Source organism: Aquila chrysaetos, chromosome 3 (assembly GCF_900496995.4).
Source record: "Aquila chrysaetos chrysaetos chromosome 3, bAquChr1.4, whole genome shotgun sequence".
In the NCBI taxonomy this organism is placed as follows: domain Eukaryota; kingdom Metazoa; phylum Chordata; class Aves; order Accipitriformes; family Accipitridae; genus Aquila; species Aquila chrysaetos.
In genome coordinates, this window is record NC_044006.1 from 9652919 (window position 1) to 9669560 (window position 16642).

At 50.9% G+C, this 16642-nt stretch overlaps 1 protein-coding gene across 2 annotated transcripts in view; it reads left to right on the plus strand.

The window, feature by feature from the left end:
- The window catches only part of B4GALT5 (beta-1,4-galactosyltransferase 5), a 39708-nt gene that overhangs the window by 19221 nt on the left and 3845 nt on the right, over nucleotides 1–16642 (plus strand). For both annotated transcript variants that reach the window (XM_030010108.2, XM_030010110.2), the window contains exons 2-8: nucleotides 6466–6600; nucleotides 11043–11156; nucleotides 11966–12090; nucleotides 12795–12911; nucleotides 13734–13921; nucleotides 14150–14272; nucleotides 14788–14889. In XM_030010108.2, the coding sequence (XP_029865968.1) occupies nucleotides 6466–6600; nucleotides 11043–11156; nucleotides 11966–12090; nucleotides 12795–12911; nucleotides 13734–13921; nucleotides 14150–14272; nucleotides 14788–14889 (904 nt within the window). The remainder of the gene's footprint in view (nucleotides 1–6465; nucleotides 6601–11042; nucleotides 11157–11965; nucleotides 12091–12794; nucleotides 12912–13733; nucleotides 13922–14149; nucleotides 14273–14787; nucleotides 14890–16642) is intronic.

Genomic DNA, 16642 nt, shown 5'->3' on the forward strand with positions numbered 1-16642 from the left:
ACATGTGCAATTGCATCTCCTGAGCTGCAATTAAAGTAGGAGAGTCCGAATCTTGCTAGGAAGGGTAATATTTAACTTGGGCAAATGCTTGTTATGCTCTGTGTTCCAGCCTGCACATGTCGCTACGCCCTTCCTCACAAAGAGGAATTGCAGCGGAGCTCGGGAGTTGAGCTGCTCTTGGGATTTGCAAAGCCCTGTGTGATCTTACAGCCGTCCTTGGCATTACTGCCCTGGTGCACAGGTAAACTGTGTCCTCTGGTTTCCCCATCCACAGCATCGTCTGTGTGGAGCCGGGTACCACAGGAGCTGGGCTGCTCGCTGCCCTGGTGTGTGTGACTGCGCCTGGATGACCTGGGGCTCAATCTGACCGCCAGCCCTGGCTGCTGCTGGGGTGCAGGGCTCCTTCTGTGGGTGCTTCGGTGCTGCAAATGCTCTGTGAGTTCCCTTGGCCTTCTGAGTTTTCCCATGTGTGGAGAGCATGTCGTGCTTCTCTTGCTGGGTGTCCTAAAATCGGCGCAGTGTTCTTCACAGTGAGTTGCACAAACACCTTAGCTCAGCCAGCTGTGGGATTGCAACTGAAAGTTGCCATCTTAAATGGGTACATTAAAAATTTAGGGACTATTAGAATAATCTGAATTTTCTTCCCCCTTGCTGAAGCCTCCCCAGGGTCATTTTTCTCCAAGACAGTTCAGATGCAAATTTCCCATATTCAGGTTTTGGTCAAGCATCACTGCAGTCTCCCATCTTCCCTGCTTGCTCCAAGCACGTGCAGGCTGCAAACTTGGCAGTTTTGGGGAGGGGTGGTTTGTAATTACCAGCTCAGTGCTGCTGCTGCACTGTTAATTCTTAGACCACTTAACATATCAGATTATTCCTTCCTGTGCTATTTATAGGCAAAGGGCTGAGTAACAGTGGTGGCATTAATACTAAATTCCCTAAAACTAATAGGAACCTCTTACTTAATTGTTCTGGCATTCTCTACGTCTGGGGAGTACGGTGCCACTGGAAGGCTAATAGAGACAGAGGTCTCATGGTCTATTAGTGATGGGATGCTGCTATGTTTCCTAGTTAGGTTGTTTACAAGTTCAGACTATCGTAACTGTCTGTCTGTTCCTTGGAGGCTTAGTTTGATTAAACCCCTTTGTATTGCTAATGCTAATGGAGCTGAATTGATGCTGGGATCTGCTGGGAGAGCTTAACAAAAGGCTTAACGTAGACATGACCCTGCTGGTTTCGCTGTCTGTGGGCCCCACGGGAGGTGTTTGCAGGGGGCAGGATCTCCCAGCCCTGGCAGGGTGCTGGGGTTGACCTGAGCATCCATCCCTGCTGCCTGCAGGACCTTCACCGGAGTCTCTGTTGCATCTCACATGTGCAGGCATCATGTGAGCTCCGCTGGGTGCTTCGTACCTGCTCCAAATGTTGGGCAGAGCGGTTTGTTGAGCGGCAGTTTCCCTGGTTGTGTGTTGCTTTATGACTGTGTTGGTTGAGATGTGTGCTCCTGGGACAGGCCAGGGGCTGGATGGGGTCCAGCTGCTCCAGAGCCTCGGGTGCCGGCAGGAGAAGGCTGCACGTTGCAGTGAGACCATGATAAACTCGCAGACAACCCCTCTGTTCTTCTGTAGTGCTGATGGACTAATGAACTGGGAAAAATGCTGAATGTGACAGAAAGCCCTAAATCTAAAAGCAGAGGAAGACCTGCTCCTTCCTCAGGAAAGCCTGGCCGCCATGCCAGGTGCTGATACTGCTGTGGGCGTGCAGGGCTGCCGTGAACCGCCTTGGCCCCTCTTCCTGACCCCAGCCCTGGCGGCTGTCTCTCCCAGCATGGGGCTTGGAGTACCGTGCCATCCCTCATGTCAGGGGATGCTGGAGGAAGGTCCTTTCCGCAGGCGGCGGAAGCGTGTTGGAGTCGGGAGGAAGATGTGTCAGATCTGTCCCCTTCCTTTGTCGGTAGCTGGCATGGATCACGCTCAGACCTCTTCTGAATCAACTCCCGAGCAGCAAATTACCCTGCTGCCTCTTCTAGTACATATCATCATGGTGATATTAATTTTCCATGAGAGAGTCAGCTGTTTCTTGATTAGAAGTGCTCCGAAAATACCAACAGAGAAATGATTACAGGAAGCCTTCAGTGCTCATTTATATAATTGGACTTTACCTCCCTGGTTGAAGTTGTTGCATCCATTCCTGGCTTGGACGAGCACTTGCCCTCTCTGTTGCTTGTGAGCAGGGAGGCTGGGGTGCAGCATCCCCAGGGGTGCGCTGGCCCTGGGGTGCAGCCGTGTGCCTCTGCTCCAGCTGGTGGCAAGCTGTAGGTCTGATATCATGGTTTCCACGTGTTTAAATCCCGGTGGGGTTGACTTGTCTTTAAACAAACTGACAAGAATAATCTTAAGGCAGTCATTTGGGCAAACGGATTCTTAAATTTTTGCTTGTTCTGTGTGGGTAGTGAGGGTTTGCTGGAAATTTGTAGGAAAACAGGCATCTCCCCATCCCTCCCCACCGCCTGCCCCTGACAGCAGCTCAAATCCCTCTCCTGTTCTTGTCCTGCTGCTCAGTGGCTGTTATCACTCCGTGTATGTGGTCTGAAGTGCTGCATGCTCAAATGGAATAAAGGCAGAAGGCTAATGTAATTTCTGAGATCATTCTATGTGATTAGATTAGCAGTATCTTGCGACATGGAGAATTGCTTTATGGCTGAACCCCGGTTCAGGCCGAGCGCATTGCGAGTGTGTGTGTGCACGTTCCTCCCCTGGCAGAGGGCAGCGGCAGGGATGCTCAGCATCTCCTTCCTCTGCTGGTGGTGGTTCTGGCACTATGGCTCTGGGAAATGCTGTCTCTCGGGTACAGGGGCCCTTGGCTCTCTAGGGTCAGCCAGGTGAAGCTCAATAAATTTAACAAGTGGCCAATTTGCTCATCAAAAGCGAAGTAAACCGAGGAGTGAGGTTTGAGTTTGGTACAGCGATTCCCAAATGTTGGTCCAGACCCAGCCCTTGCCACCGCGGCCCCATGGAGCTAATTTAAGCACCATGTGGGTATGGGGAGTGAAATGTTTTCAATAATGTGTTTTAAATCCGATTTTCTAACTGGAATGAATTGCATGTTCTGGATAAGCGTGGGGTTTGTGAAGCTTATCTCATGGTGGTGGGTCATTTTGGGGGCAGGAGAAGGGGTTCTCGTCCCTGGGCTGGGGTCGGTATGGTTGTGGGGGGTTTTTGGTTCTGGGTGTGTGGCATGTTGATGGCCCAGTTCATCTGTGGCCAGGTATCTCCTTAATCCTCTGAGTAAAGGGGTTAATATGTGAAAAGGCAACTGCTGCCTTAAACAAAGCTGGTGTTGTTTGTGCTCGCGCTCCCCTGGGATGGTGGCTGCAGTGACAGTCTGTTCAGGATTCCCACTGCCGCTCCGTGCGAGTCCGACCCAGCAAGCCGTGTCATGTGGCTGTGGCGAGGCCCTGCTCCGTCTGCCCGCTGAGGGAGCGGGGAACAAACGGCGCTTTCACTGCGCCCGACAAACCTCCCGCAAATTAAGCAGGGATTGGATGCTGATTTGTCTCTCCTGCTCTTTCATGCTTCGCCAAACCTGGTTCTGCTTTATCCAGCGCGTAGAAGGCATAATGAAGTAGAAAGCGAAATTACTTGTTCAGCATCACTGAGTTATGCCTTGCCCCTGACTCAAACTCTATGCAAGCTGGAAGGTGTAAGCTTGCTGCCCCTGCTTCCCTTATCAACAGCCTGGTCTTGATAAACATCTCAACTCGAGTGGCTTCAGCTACCCTTTGCTCCGTGCAAAGAGGAGAGGAGCTGTGCCCTGGCTCTTGATTAGCCTTTTCGGTTTTTGGAAAGGGATCTGGGCAGTCTCTAACCCTCACTATTTGCTGATGGCCGAGGTGAGGCTGTGCGGTGCCACTCTCCCTTACGAGTCCACGCTCTGCTGTGCTTGCTTGGCTTTGGAGGATGCTGTTCACGTTGCTGGATGCGTTGGTTTGTGCTGCCTCCTGGTAGAGCCTTGCGGTGCTTCTGCCTGCAGCTTGGGGTGGATGCTGTCATTTGGGCAAGATGTTATAAACATGTCCTTAGGAGCTGTATGCCCCAAGCAGCAACCCTTAGTATGTCGCCTTTGCGGTTGAGACAGAGCTGGGATGTGGGCTGGTGAGCCGAAGGAGAAGTTGCCCAACTTTCTCATCTTGCTGTGGTTATCAGGGAGACCTGTCCTCTGCCGGGCCAGAATGCGCAGGTCGGTCTGGAGCTGCCCTCTGCATCCTGCCCTAGATCGTAAGGCCATGCCAGCCTGATTGCGTCGCTCGCTTATTCACCCCTAACCCCTGAATAGCCCCCACTAATCCCGAATAGCCCATTTCCGCTAACATTTTTTTTCCTCAGGGACACCCATTTCTGTAAGTCCTGGTTGGCAGCTGCCTGGCGAAGCTGGAACTGTGATGGGGAGGGATGCTGGGGCTGGACCACTGGTGCTGGGAGGTGGTGTGGTTTCATGCTGAGCTCTGAGTAGGAGATGCATGCGAGCATATGAAGGTTTTGGGCTGGTTGTGAGGCTTTGCATGGGGAATTTCAGCTACATTTGTTTTTGGCCTGTGGTGCCACATCAAAATGCCAGCTTTTCCTTGAGCCTTATCCCCCTGGGGATCTGTTAGAGCGAATTCCCTGTCTTTCTGAGCAGGAGCAGCCCTTGCTGCCTCTCATTGTCATTGCAACAGGAGTATCTTGCCAAGAAACTGCACCAGAGCACACGTTTATTTTGTAGCTGTCGCTAACCGGCGGTTGCTCTGGGTTGCAGAACTGGCCCTGAAGAGGCGGGTGAGCAAAGAGGGTTTGGGTGCAGCTTTGGCTGAGGCAGCTCCCGCTTGTTGCTGGTGTAACCGCTGGCTTAACGTGCCATTGCTGGCTGCACCACAAAGGGTACACGTATGGGAAGTGAGGGGCTGGAAACAGGCATTTAAAATTGCATTCCAAGCCATTTGGTTGCCAAGCACTTAATGCAGCTGACCTCCATCTTGCTGAAAATCTGATGATTTCCCATGGCTTGGAGACCGGCTGGGCAAAGGCAGCCCCAGGCATGGCATTGGGAGCTCTGGGCATGGTGTGGGGCTCCATTGCGCTTTCAAATATTTACTTAGTTGGGTGAAAACGAAATATGGTTGGGATTGGGAAATGCATCTGGGCAGCCTTTCTGGAGGCTGACTTGATCTGTGAGTGTAAAAGGGGAAAGCAGGGCAGGGAGACCGGTGGTTGGGGGGGGGGGGGGGAACACCCTTGCTTTCCAATAGCAGTGCCACCTCCGGGGTGCCCTATCTAATCTGTGCTCCTGGTCACTGCAGCGATGACTGTACCTTCCTGGCACTGGCAGCCGCTGGTTTCAGGCTATTACAGCTTGTGATATGCTGCTGTAGAAAACAAACTGTTATGGACGTTTCCTGGTGACATTTCATCAGTTACTGCCCCCTTCTATGCAGGGTCTCTGTTGTTTCCTTGGCCCGGTGCCCTCTTCATCCTTCCTGGAGTGTCTTTTGACCTGCTTTTTTTTAAATTACTAGTGCAGAATTGGCCTTCTAGATCTCCCCTCCTCCATATTTTCAAATAAAGATTTTTATTTTTTTTTTCCCCCCCCTTCATTCTTAAGCTTAAAACTTCGCTACAGTGGGGCTGTCCGTGGCTGGCACTGCGATGCAGAGGGGTGCTGTGGCATCCATGGTGGCTGTCCTGCCGTCCCCACGGGTGGCCATCCTGCGGGCACTGCTGGTGACGCAGGGCTGTGCCTGCTGCTTTTTGCTTTGGGGCTCGTCCCTGCCAGCGCCAGGTGTCAGCTTAAACCAAAACCTAAGCAGGCTCAGCCTGAGCAGTGCCAGGGCACGGGGTCAGCGGGAAAGGGGGGGGGGAAGAAACGTGGCTGGGGGGGGGGGCTGGCCCTGAGGACCCAGGGGGCTTGTGCTGCAAAATGCTGCCTGCTCTGGGATGTACAGATTGCCGGTGGGCTCAGAGACTGGCAGTGGGATGTTTTTTGTGGTGCCCACTGAGGTACCTCTGCCAAGCAAGTGTCAACCTTTGGTGCTGCAGTCTAGGAACAAATGCCCTTCTCCAGGTATGCAGCTTAGTTTCCTGTTACAGTGATATTTCCTAATTAAACCTCCCTACTTAAGCAGCAAAAGGTACTGTTGTTTAAGCTGCAATGCTGCATTACAGTCTGCATCGTCAGGTCTAGCTGGGTGCGCTCCCCCCTTATTAACAAGCCAGATTTCCAAACGTGCCTTACGCCTCCGCTTCCCGACTCTGTGCCCTTCCCAGCTCCCGTCGGGCAACTGAGGCACGTGTGACCCAGGGATCCTCCTGGCAGGAGGGAGCTGAAACCAAGCAGAAGGCTGGGAATAGTTCCAAAAGACTCCTATTTCTCTTTCCTACAAAAGCTGGTGCTCATGGAAATATTCCTTTTTTTTTTTTTTTTTCTCCCTTGCAGTGAACACCTACCTCTTCATGATGCAAGCCCAAGGCATCATGATTCGTGAAAACATGCGAACAATAGGAGCTCAGGTGTACGAGCAGGTGGTCCGCAGTGCCTATGCCAAGAGGAACAGCAGTGTGAACGACTCAGGTATTTCTTGAATAATTGTCATTTTGATCAAAGGTTCAATTTCCATTGGAAGTTGAGTTGACATGAACCACTCTCTCTTGAAGGAATTAATTTATGCTGGTAAATGCAGGGTGGGAACTTTGATTAATTGGCTTCTTTCTACTTTTTATATATATAAATAATGTTATATGTAACATAAAATACGTTATTATGTATAGAATTACTGCATATATATGTACACTATATATATCAAATTTATATTCTTTTTTTATATATATAAAAAACTCAAATGCTTCAAACTTGTATAAGGGGTGAAAATCTTGAAAGGTCTCAAATGATGGGATGTTGAGCCAAAAACCGTTTTGCTTTCCAGGAATTCAACTTCTTAGCTTCAACCAGTGTGAGAGTAAATGCTTTCAAATTCAGTGCAAGGATCAGGTTTCATATTTAAAAAAAATAACTTCCCAGGCGCATGTCTGCGCAGAGCCCTGGCTCTGTGCATGTGGAGGAGCCTGTGCTCATAAGCTTCACTCTTCCCATGCAAGGATGAACTGAGATGACTTGGCTGGAGATCTGCCACAAATAATATATTGAACTTTGGGCAGAACGCAGGGAGCAGAGTCGCAGGCTCCCACTCCCAGGCTGTTCATCATCGGTAATATAAAGCTGATAACAGGGTTACAAGTTTTGGTGTAAATATGGTACAGCGAAGCATAAATGCACATGGCTGTGTGTGAGCCAGGATGAGGCATTGCCTTTGGGCTGGTGTGACACCGAGCATGTACCTTCCCTCTTGACATGTCACTGGTGCCTCACGCTGGTGTGGTTGGCCTCGGGCTGCAGCGGTGCTGGGGAGCTCCGCTCGGCTCCTCTGCGAGGGTTCATGAGCGGGGGCTGATAGTTTTACAAGGCAAGATTATTTCCTTATTAATAAAAAATACAAGCTGTGTCCTTGTCTCCGAGCCCGCTGAGGAGCGGGCGGTGCGGCCACCAGTTCGGCTATAGTCTGACCGGGAATGGGCATGGGAGGGGAATTAGCAACTTGCACAAGAGATGGATGCCCCCAGGTCACCTCTTCTCCCCACCAAAGCTGGCCAGGGCTGCCAGCCCAGGATATTTTTAAGACTGGAAACATCGAGTAAAGCAGATGCAGGGTGAGGAAGTAGCTGATCCACCGGGAGGAATGGATCTGCTGCTGCTGCTTGTGGCAATACAAGCCTCTGTCCCACTGCGATCCTTGCTCCCGGGGCTCTGAGCCCTCTGAAAATCTGCTGTGTGCTCCTGCAGGAGACAAGGGAAATGGTTATCACTTTAGCGTCGGCAATACCGGTAGTGCTGCTACCAAAATAACTGGCTTTGCTCGGGCCTCAGGTCCATCCCAGCTCCGCAGGCATGGATTGATACCCCTCCTGCCCAAAGACCTCTGGCCGCAAGGGCGGTTTTAACATATACAAGTGCTGTGCACCGTCCTTGGGCGACCTTCCCTGGCAGGCAGGTCAAAGCAGATGCATGACGGATGGCAGTGACATCTGGAAGGCGTGTGGCGCTGTGGCCGCAAGGATTGTATTAACACTGGGATCAGTATCTTCCCTCCTCGACTCTGTTTTTGCGCACCTTGGGGGGATCTGGGTGGGTGGCACTGCCTGGTTAGTGCATCCTCCCCACGCCGCTGCGTCAGTGTGATGGCCAGGACAGCAAACCCACCTCATGCAGCTGCAGGGAGGGACCCAGCAAAGGCCTTGACTGTCCCCGTTTTGACTCAGAGCTGCTGGAAGCAGCTCCCGGGCTCTCCTGTCCCTGTCCTACCCCGCAGGCAGCAATGGGTGTCCGTCCTGCATCCCCTCCCCTCTTCCCAGGAGAGGCAGGCAGAGCAGGGGCAGGGATGCTGCTGCTGGGGGTGAGCTGGCACAGGTCACAAACCAATTTGGGGTAGTAGAAGACCCTGTGGCCCCTCTCTGGTTGTCCCTGCTCCAGCTGCATGGGAGCACTGGGAAGTAGGAGGCTGCTGATGCTTTCTGAGCTGCAGCCTCTCCCACACATCACGTGCCCCAGCAAGGGGCTGGGAGGGGAGCAGTTCTTTGTGCAGTGCTGTCTTGTGTGTGTGTCCTCCTGGGATCTGGGCAAATTTTTTCTTTAATTTCTGGGCAAATTCCTTAAAAAACGTAGTCTCCCACCCTGAACAGCAAGGTGACCAAGCACAGGGTGGTCTGCTGCAAGCACAGTGTGTTCGTCCCCATCCATCTGCATTTATTCTTTGCCCTTAGCTTTTTTTGTGTTGTATTAAAATGGGGAAGTAATTTATAACTTTTTCAGCATTTGCTAATAGATGCGATAACAGGTTTCCTGTTTGGGGAGCCAAGAAGGGTCCATTCTGTGCTTCCGCAAGCAAAACAGGCAGCCCTTCATGCAAAAAAGGGGAGTTGAGCTTCACCGTGCATTGTCAGCTGGACTAAGTATTAAGTGTGCACTCTGGTGATAGGAGTTTAATGGGAATCTGGTTATCAAAACTTAGAGCAGTATTGAACATCCAAAATAATATCTATCATACTTGAAAAGTCCTTAGGTTCTGTTTACAGGTCCGTCTTGAGTCTGAGATAGTTTGGGTACCACTTATTTGAGCAGGTAAACAGTATTAATAATGTGATGGTAGGTACTAGCACAATAAAGCAAGCTGAAATATCAGGCCACCAATGACTTGTCCCAATTGATTTAAATGAAAGAGTTTGACCTTGCAGGTAAAGGCAACCTTCCCTGCTTTGCTCTGAAAGATTAAATTGTCACTAGATTATTTTTTTCTTGATATATCATTAATGTGGTTATTAGATGCAGCCTTTCTGCTATGCAGAATATACTGTGCCTATGCAATTACTTAAATGTCCCTATCCTTAAATATGACTTAAATTCTTAACTTTTAATCTTGGCAGATTCATTCACTTTGCTACACTGTAATTCTGGGTTTATTAAATTGCTCTTAGGATAAAATGTCTGAAACCTTTTTTGCGATCAATATGTTCTTGCAACTAAATGTATACTTAATTTGAAAGGTTATAGCTGCTGGTTAAAAAAAAATAAGCTGAATTTCATACTGGGTTCAGTAAAATAACTTAAATCTGGCTACTTAGTGTAAATCGACTTTGCTGATGGATCACTTGCAACCCTTGTGTCCAAGGCTTTGCAGAGCTGCTTGGGCAGTTCTTGGGGGGTGGCAGGTGGGACACTAGACCTTCTTTTGTCTCTGGGTGCCTGAACACCAGCTGGTTTGTACTGTGCTCATAAGAAATCAGGGCTGCTCTTGCTTTGAATCAGCATGGTGGATGTCAGCCCCATGGCGTGCTTCTGCAGCAACTGCTGCAGGAATGCCCGTGCATGATAAGGTAATTGGAAAGGATGAGACCTCCTCCTTGTCCTGGTAGGCCCAGGAGCTGCCTGCGATGGGACTGGGTGGCTCAGCCCTAAATGGCCGCTTTCCAGGACCTCTGGGGTGTAAGGTTGGTGCTGGTGCCCTGGGTGCTCTGGGACCGAAAGGCCAACCCTCTGCTAAACATTTGAAGCTCAGAGAAAGTGGAGAGGCAGCATCTTCCTGTAGCAGCTGATGCCTTACTACAGGCAGGGAACTTTTTCTAGTGCCTAAAATAAAGGTCATGCTTGGCTGAAGATGCTTTATGCAAAGCTGGTGACTTTACTGTAGAAAGCAGAAGTGCATGGTTATGTAGGTGTTTTAAGGAGGTTTTTACAGGTGTAGCAGGCTGGAGGGGTTTTACCCAGGAGGTAAAAGGGTGCAGGGCAATAGGGGGGGCTGGAGAAATGACCCGTGGTGGGCACTGCTGTGACTGTTGGGGCATGGGGGCTCCTCTGGTCTTGCATGATGCAAACCAGAGGAAAGGCTGCATGTAACATGATGTTTTTTATTGATCCTTCGAGGAGGACAAGAAGCGGGATTTCCCTGTGCAGGCTGCTGCACTGACAATCCTTGCTGGCATTGGGACTCGCCTGGGGACTTCCCTCTCTGAGCCCGTTAGGAAAGGACTGGCTGGCGGAGCACGTCCCCTCTTGCTGTGCTGCGGTCCTTCAAGAACAAAGTGCTAAGTAGCTTTTCCTTCCAAGCGCCACGTGCTCCTTTGCTTTGAGCTGTTTGTGATACCTAAAGGTGACACTCAAAATTCTTCCTTTGGCCAGAAAACGTGAAGGTTTCTTTGGTGTGGCGTTGTTGAAGGCAGCCAGGGCTTCTGCAGCCACCTGCCCCAGGATAGGGATGAGCACCCAGCTGGGTTGCAAGTCTACGGCTCATGCTGCATGGGGACACCCCCGTCCTGTTTGGGACATCCTCAGCCATGGGTGACTTTGGAGTCTGGTCTCAGTGGCACTGGGAGGTGGCTGGAAACAACAAAGACCTGCAGCTCAAGTGTAAACTTTTCTCTCTCCTTTTTTTTTTTTTTTTTTTTAATTTTTCCTCTATTCCCCAGATTATCCTCTTGATCTAAACCACAATGACACCTTTCTGCAAGCCACAACGTTTCTTCCTGAAGACTTTACCTACTTCCCCAACCACACCTGTCCTGAGAGGCTCCCTTCTATGAGTGAGTAGCATCCCGATGGCCCTGTGCCCCTCTCCTCCTCCCCGTGGCTTTGGAGGGCACATCGTGGCGTTCCCTGGCTCACCGGCATTGCACCTTTCCCCGCCAGCACCTGGGGATGAATGGGAGTGCTGTTCATCGCCTCCTGGGAAATCATTGTTTACCCACTCACACGAATTAATCCCTTCTATGTTGGAGGCATGTCTCCCTGCCGAAGCAGGAGCCCATCGCTTGGCAAACACAAACAAAAGCGGGATTGTGTGCTGGGAGCCGGTGAAAAGGCTCGGCCAGCCCTTTTCCAGGGGAAGGAAGTGGTGGTGGGTCCCAGCCCCGAGCTGTGCCGGGTACAGCTGGGCAGGGGCTGGTGTGGGAGACAGGCTGGACCCCCCCAAGGGAGCTGCAGCTGGGAGAAGTGCTTCCACCAAAGAGACTGCAGTGGAAAATTGGGCTTTGGGGGGTAAATGTTTCCTAAAAGGGGGAAACAGCTCTCTGCTGAGGTGTGGGGTTTTGTGTCTGCTGGAAACCTGTATGGAGTAATAGAGGGGTGCCCCAGATCGTGTGGGTCTCTGATGGAGAGCCACATCCAACAGTGGCCACAAAGGCTGAACTGAGCCCAGCTGCTGAGGAGATGGAGGTGTTACAAGTCATGCCAGCAGCGTTTCTTAATCAGTTTTGTTGGTGTTTGGGGAAAAGAAAGGACTGCCTGTGTGTAGCACTGGGGGCAGCAGGCAGGGATGCAGCAGAGCACTGCCCCGAGCTGCCCCAGGACCACAGCAGTTCCTGACCTGCTCTTCTCCCCGCTGCCTCCGCAGAGGGCCCCATTGATGTAAATATGAGCGAGATTACAATGGAGGATATCCACCAGTTCTTCGCAAAAGACCCTTCCATCAAGCTGGGAGGCCACTGGAAGCCGAGCGACTGCCTGCCTCGCTGGAAGGTAACCGGGGAGCTGGGCAGCCCTGTGTCCTTTGCCGAGTGTGGGGGGACAGAGACTCCCAGGCGGGCGGTGGGAAGACATTAACGGGAACGTTTCTGATGTGCTGCAGCTCCAGAGTAATGAATATAAGGATCTCCGAAGTGTAGGGCTGCAGTGTCTGGGGAAGAAATGCTGAACTCGAGGGCTGCTTTAGTGATGCATGAGTCAGCTCTGAGTTTCTGCAGGGACTGCTAAGGAGTCAGGCAGTGAGCTCTCCTGCCTGCTTCCCCACTGCTGAGCCTCCTACTCGCCCCACAGCCCTGTCTGGGGTAGGATGTGACCCAGAGAGGCAAGGTGGCACTGCTGGGGACTCCTGTCCCCAGAGGGAGGTGGCTTAGGGCAGTGTGGTAGCAGTTGCCTGGCCCCACTCCTGCTGTCCCCAGCGCTGGGCAGAGGCAGGGGGGGCTGGGCTGTGGGTCTCCCTCCTGCTCAAGGTTACGTTGAAATTTCCCCAAAGCAACAATTCCCCAAAAAGTAAATAGGGAATCCACATTGTGGGTGTCAGAAGGGTTTCAGCCCTACGTGGGAGAGCTGAGACACCATGTTTGGTGCTCTTCCTCCTCCTATAATACCATACCAGCCAGTCCTGCTCCCCAGCCTGGGGTCTGGTCGGTAGCAGGAGCCGCTGGTGCAGTGCAGTAAGAGCCATGTCCTCTCCTTGTCAGGTGGCAATCCTGATCCCATTCCGCAATCGATACGAGCATCTTCCTGTCCTCTTCAGACACCTTATTCCCATGCTGCAGCGGCAACGTTTACAGTTCGCCTTTTACGTTGTGGAACAAGTGAGTGAGCCCTAGGGCGGTTGGGGTGGCAGCTGTTGAGGCATGGATGTGCTGCGCTAAAAGTGTCTGCCAAAGCGGCAAGTATAGCTCTGCGCTGTGTCCCAAGGAGTTTACCTGCCAGATGACACCATTTAACCTTTGGCAGGTTTAGGGTTCATGTTGCAGTGTGTAGGTTCCCCTATTCTGCCTAAAAGCGGCACAGTGAAGAGATGTGCTCCAAAATGACTGGTTTTATCTAAAAAATAAAGTAGAGATTCAACGCTTTTTTTTTTTCTTTAAAAATCCTGTACTGGAGGAGATATTTTAAAAAAAGGCCACTTTGAACCAGGTATTGTGATTTAAATAATGCTGCGTTATTTTGTTTATCTCTAGTAGTTCTGGGGAGCGTGCCCTAGGCACAGGAATGGCCTGAGCAGAGTTATGCATTTCTTGTCTGGGCACTATCTGGAAGACTTTAATGAATGTAGAACATAAGACTGTCATTTGATGTGTATGTGAACCTGTCACTTAAGCTATCTGACTTAACCCACCCAGTAAATGTACCTCCATATTTAGCTCTATCTTAAAAAGACTGATGAAAATTGTTTTGTTTAAGTGTCTGAGTAAGACTTTAGCATCCTTATTTTTGCTCCTGCACAGTAAATTGAATATTTAAGTCTTGTCTGATCTTGCTAGTCTGTCTGTTCCAATACATAATTTCCTTTTGTGGCACTGATGTGGGAGCTGGTTGCCCTCCGCAGTTTTCTAGACGAGACTGAGAATGCACATGTGGAGCACGAGCTGCATGGGGCTCCCCTTGAGAAGGAACTTTCTCCCTTCTAGGCTGGAAACCAACCCTTTAACCGTGCCATGCTCTTCAATGTTGGCTTTCGGGAAGCAATGAAGGACTTGGACTGGGACTGTCTCATCTTTCATGATGTGGACCACATACCAGAAAATGACCGTAACTATTATGGGTGCGGACAGATGCCGAGGCACTTTGCAGCCAAGCTGGATAAGTACATGTATCTGTAAGCACTGTTCTTCCTCCCCACTACCATAATAGCTAAGGAGGCAGTGTTAGGTTTTATTTTTTTTAAAAGGCGGAAGATGAATCTCGGTTTGCTTCTCAGGCTTTGTGCAAAGTGAACATGAGAGGGAAATAGAAGAAACCATCCTCACAGCTCAGGCTTTCCCCATTGCAGGTGGGAGAGCTGCAGCGCTGGTGGGCTCTGCCTTAACCCCTTTTCTCCACTTAGGCTCCCTTACAATGAGTTCTTTGGTGGGGTGAGTGGCCTGACTGTCGAGCAGTTTCAGAAGATCAACGGTTTCCCTAATGCCTTCTGGGGCTGGGGTGGCGAAGATGATGATCTCTGGAACAGGTATGGGCTCAGGTCAGCCAGCATCCCTGAACTCTGCTTCTGATGGTGGTTCTGCGAGCCAAGCTTTGCATGTGCTGCGGGGGGGAAGTGTTGTCACCTCTGCAGCCGGTGCTGGGCTTGCTGTGCCCATTTCACCCGGGCTGGGGAAGAGCCAGCCTGGCTGCGGTGGCTCGGTGGAGATGGGGGCCGCTCCAGCCTTTGCTGGCAGTAGGTTGAAAGCAAACGGAGAAATGCTCGTTGGGAGATTATTGGCTCTGTGTGCAATATCGCATGCTGCTGAGCTCAAACTGATCTCGGCTGAGCTGAAGCCTTGAGGTGCCAAATGCCGTGTGATGTGCCCAGAGCCCAGGCTGGAGTGGGGAGGTTTGCATAGCTTATCTGCTGGGTGGAAAGGCAAAGCTGCTGTCGGAGCCCCAAGCGCACTAGCTGGGCAGCCCTGGCAAGTGCTGACGGCACAGCAAATGCGATGATTGAAATTTTTTTTGTTTATTTTATTTCTTCCCTTTCTAATGCAGAGTGCAGTACGCAGGCTACTCAGTGACTCGACCAGAAGGAGACACAGGGAAATACAAATCAATTCCCCACCATCATCGGGGAGAAGTGCAGTTCCTAGGAAGGCAAGTAATTTTTTTTTTTTAAGAATTCCAAAGCTTTTTACAAGTCTGTACGATGTACAAGGCTCTATGCAGCTGTCTGAAGGCAGTAACAGCCTTAACTCATGAAGGAAACTAACTGTGGGGAGATGGAGGCAGAGCACTGCCTGAATTCCTCCATCCCTACGTTTTATACCCCGCATCCCTATGACAAGGGGTCCTTGCTTTGTGGTTGTAGCTGCTTGGATGCCACCCAAAAGAGAGGGTTGTCAGTGCAGCTGGCTGGGGGCCTGTACTGTGTCTGCAGGGGGATGTTCCAAAAGGGGTGGCTAATGCCAGATGTCAGAGAAGCTTCTGTGTTTCTAGAAGAGCCTGATCTAAGTGTTGAAGGAGGCATTGCTCAGCCTGCAAAAGACAGCAGACACTCTCCTGGTGTGTGGCTGCTGAAGCTTCAGGTATCCCTGGGAACACTAACAAAGTCCAGTAGCAACACCCTGGGTTTGCACTACGAATGTAGTTGCTGTTGCAGAAGCAATGTCCCCCTGCAGTGTTGTTCTTTGGTAGTGGACAGTGTTGAGGGGTTTGAGTCAGAGCGCGACACTCACGCTGGTTTCATCCTGTGATGGTATGTGCAAACAAGGAGATGGCAGCAGCTCCAGCACACTTCCACCACAGCGCTGAGATGGAGCAGCTCACCCCTCTCCATTCTTCTGTTCCTGCCTCTTGGTCCCAAACTAGGGTGGGTGTACAGAGCCCCTGAATTCGGGCTTTGCTCTCTTGTGAGACTTTGGAAATCCATCAGGAGCAGTAACTGTCCCCTGTACCTAAGGAGCACAAGTACTGCATGAACATTTTGTCTTTTTTTTTTTTTTTTCCTCAAAAAGCTAAATTCTCCCTGGAGCTTTCCAGGAGGGCTCTGACCCCTTTGTCCAGGAGCCAGGGTCGTTTCGGAGAGTACGAAGGTTGGTTGAATGCTTTTGCCTGGGGACTTTGGCAAAAGGTTTGAGTCCTCTGAAAACTATGCAACAGAAAACCGGAGAAATACCCTTTTCACAAACAACTGCAGGAATTAACACGTATAAGTGATGAGCTGCTGGACAGTGCAAGCTCTGTTCTGCAGAAGGGCTCCTGGCCGCTGCTGGCAGAAAAGGCAGCAAGGAGGGTTTGTGTTGCAGATACCATTTGAGCTATCTGCTGGTCCTCTTTTTACAGAAGACTGATTTTTGGGGGAGTTTCCATTTGAGGTTATGTCATCTTTAGCTCTAGCTTTCATTAACCTGCCAGACAGAATGCAGCCAGTAAGAGAGGCTTCTTTTGTTCCATTCTTGGAAAAAAAAGTTGGTTTTGGCTTAAAAAGCCATATTTAGTTAAATCCTTGAAGTATGGAAGGCTGGCAGTGCAGTGGGATTGAGCTCTTGTTCCTAATGGTTCCCTGGTCTCCTCCCGGCCCCAGCCAGGAGCCCTAGTTCACTGTCAGCAGGAGCTGTGGGTCAGTGCTGCGGGAGGGGGGATCTGCGGTGAAGATGGGCAAGGCAGTGGTTCACCCCAGTGAGGCTGATACCCGTGCTGCTGAGCGCTCCTGCCTCCACTGCTGTGTCTGGAGCCTGACTCCAGCCTAGGCGAGCCTTAGCAATAGATTTGCTCTGTGTCCTTCTGCTCTGCACTTACCCACAGGCAAGTACTAACTGCTGCCATCTGAAAGCCCTGCTGCTTCTCCCAGCCAAGCAGGGAGCAGGGGGACCCAACACTTCTCACTGTGGAGAAGGAAAGTGTTTGT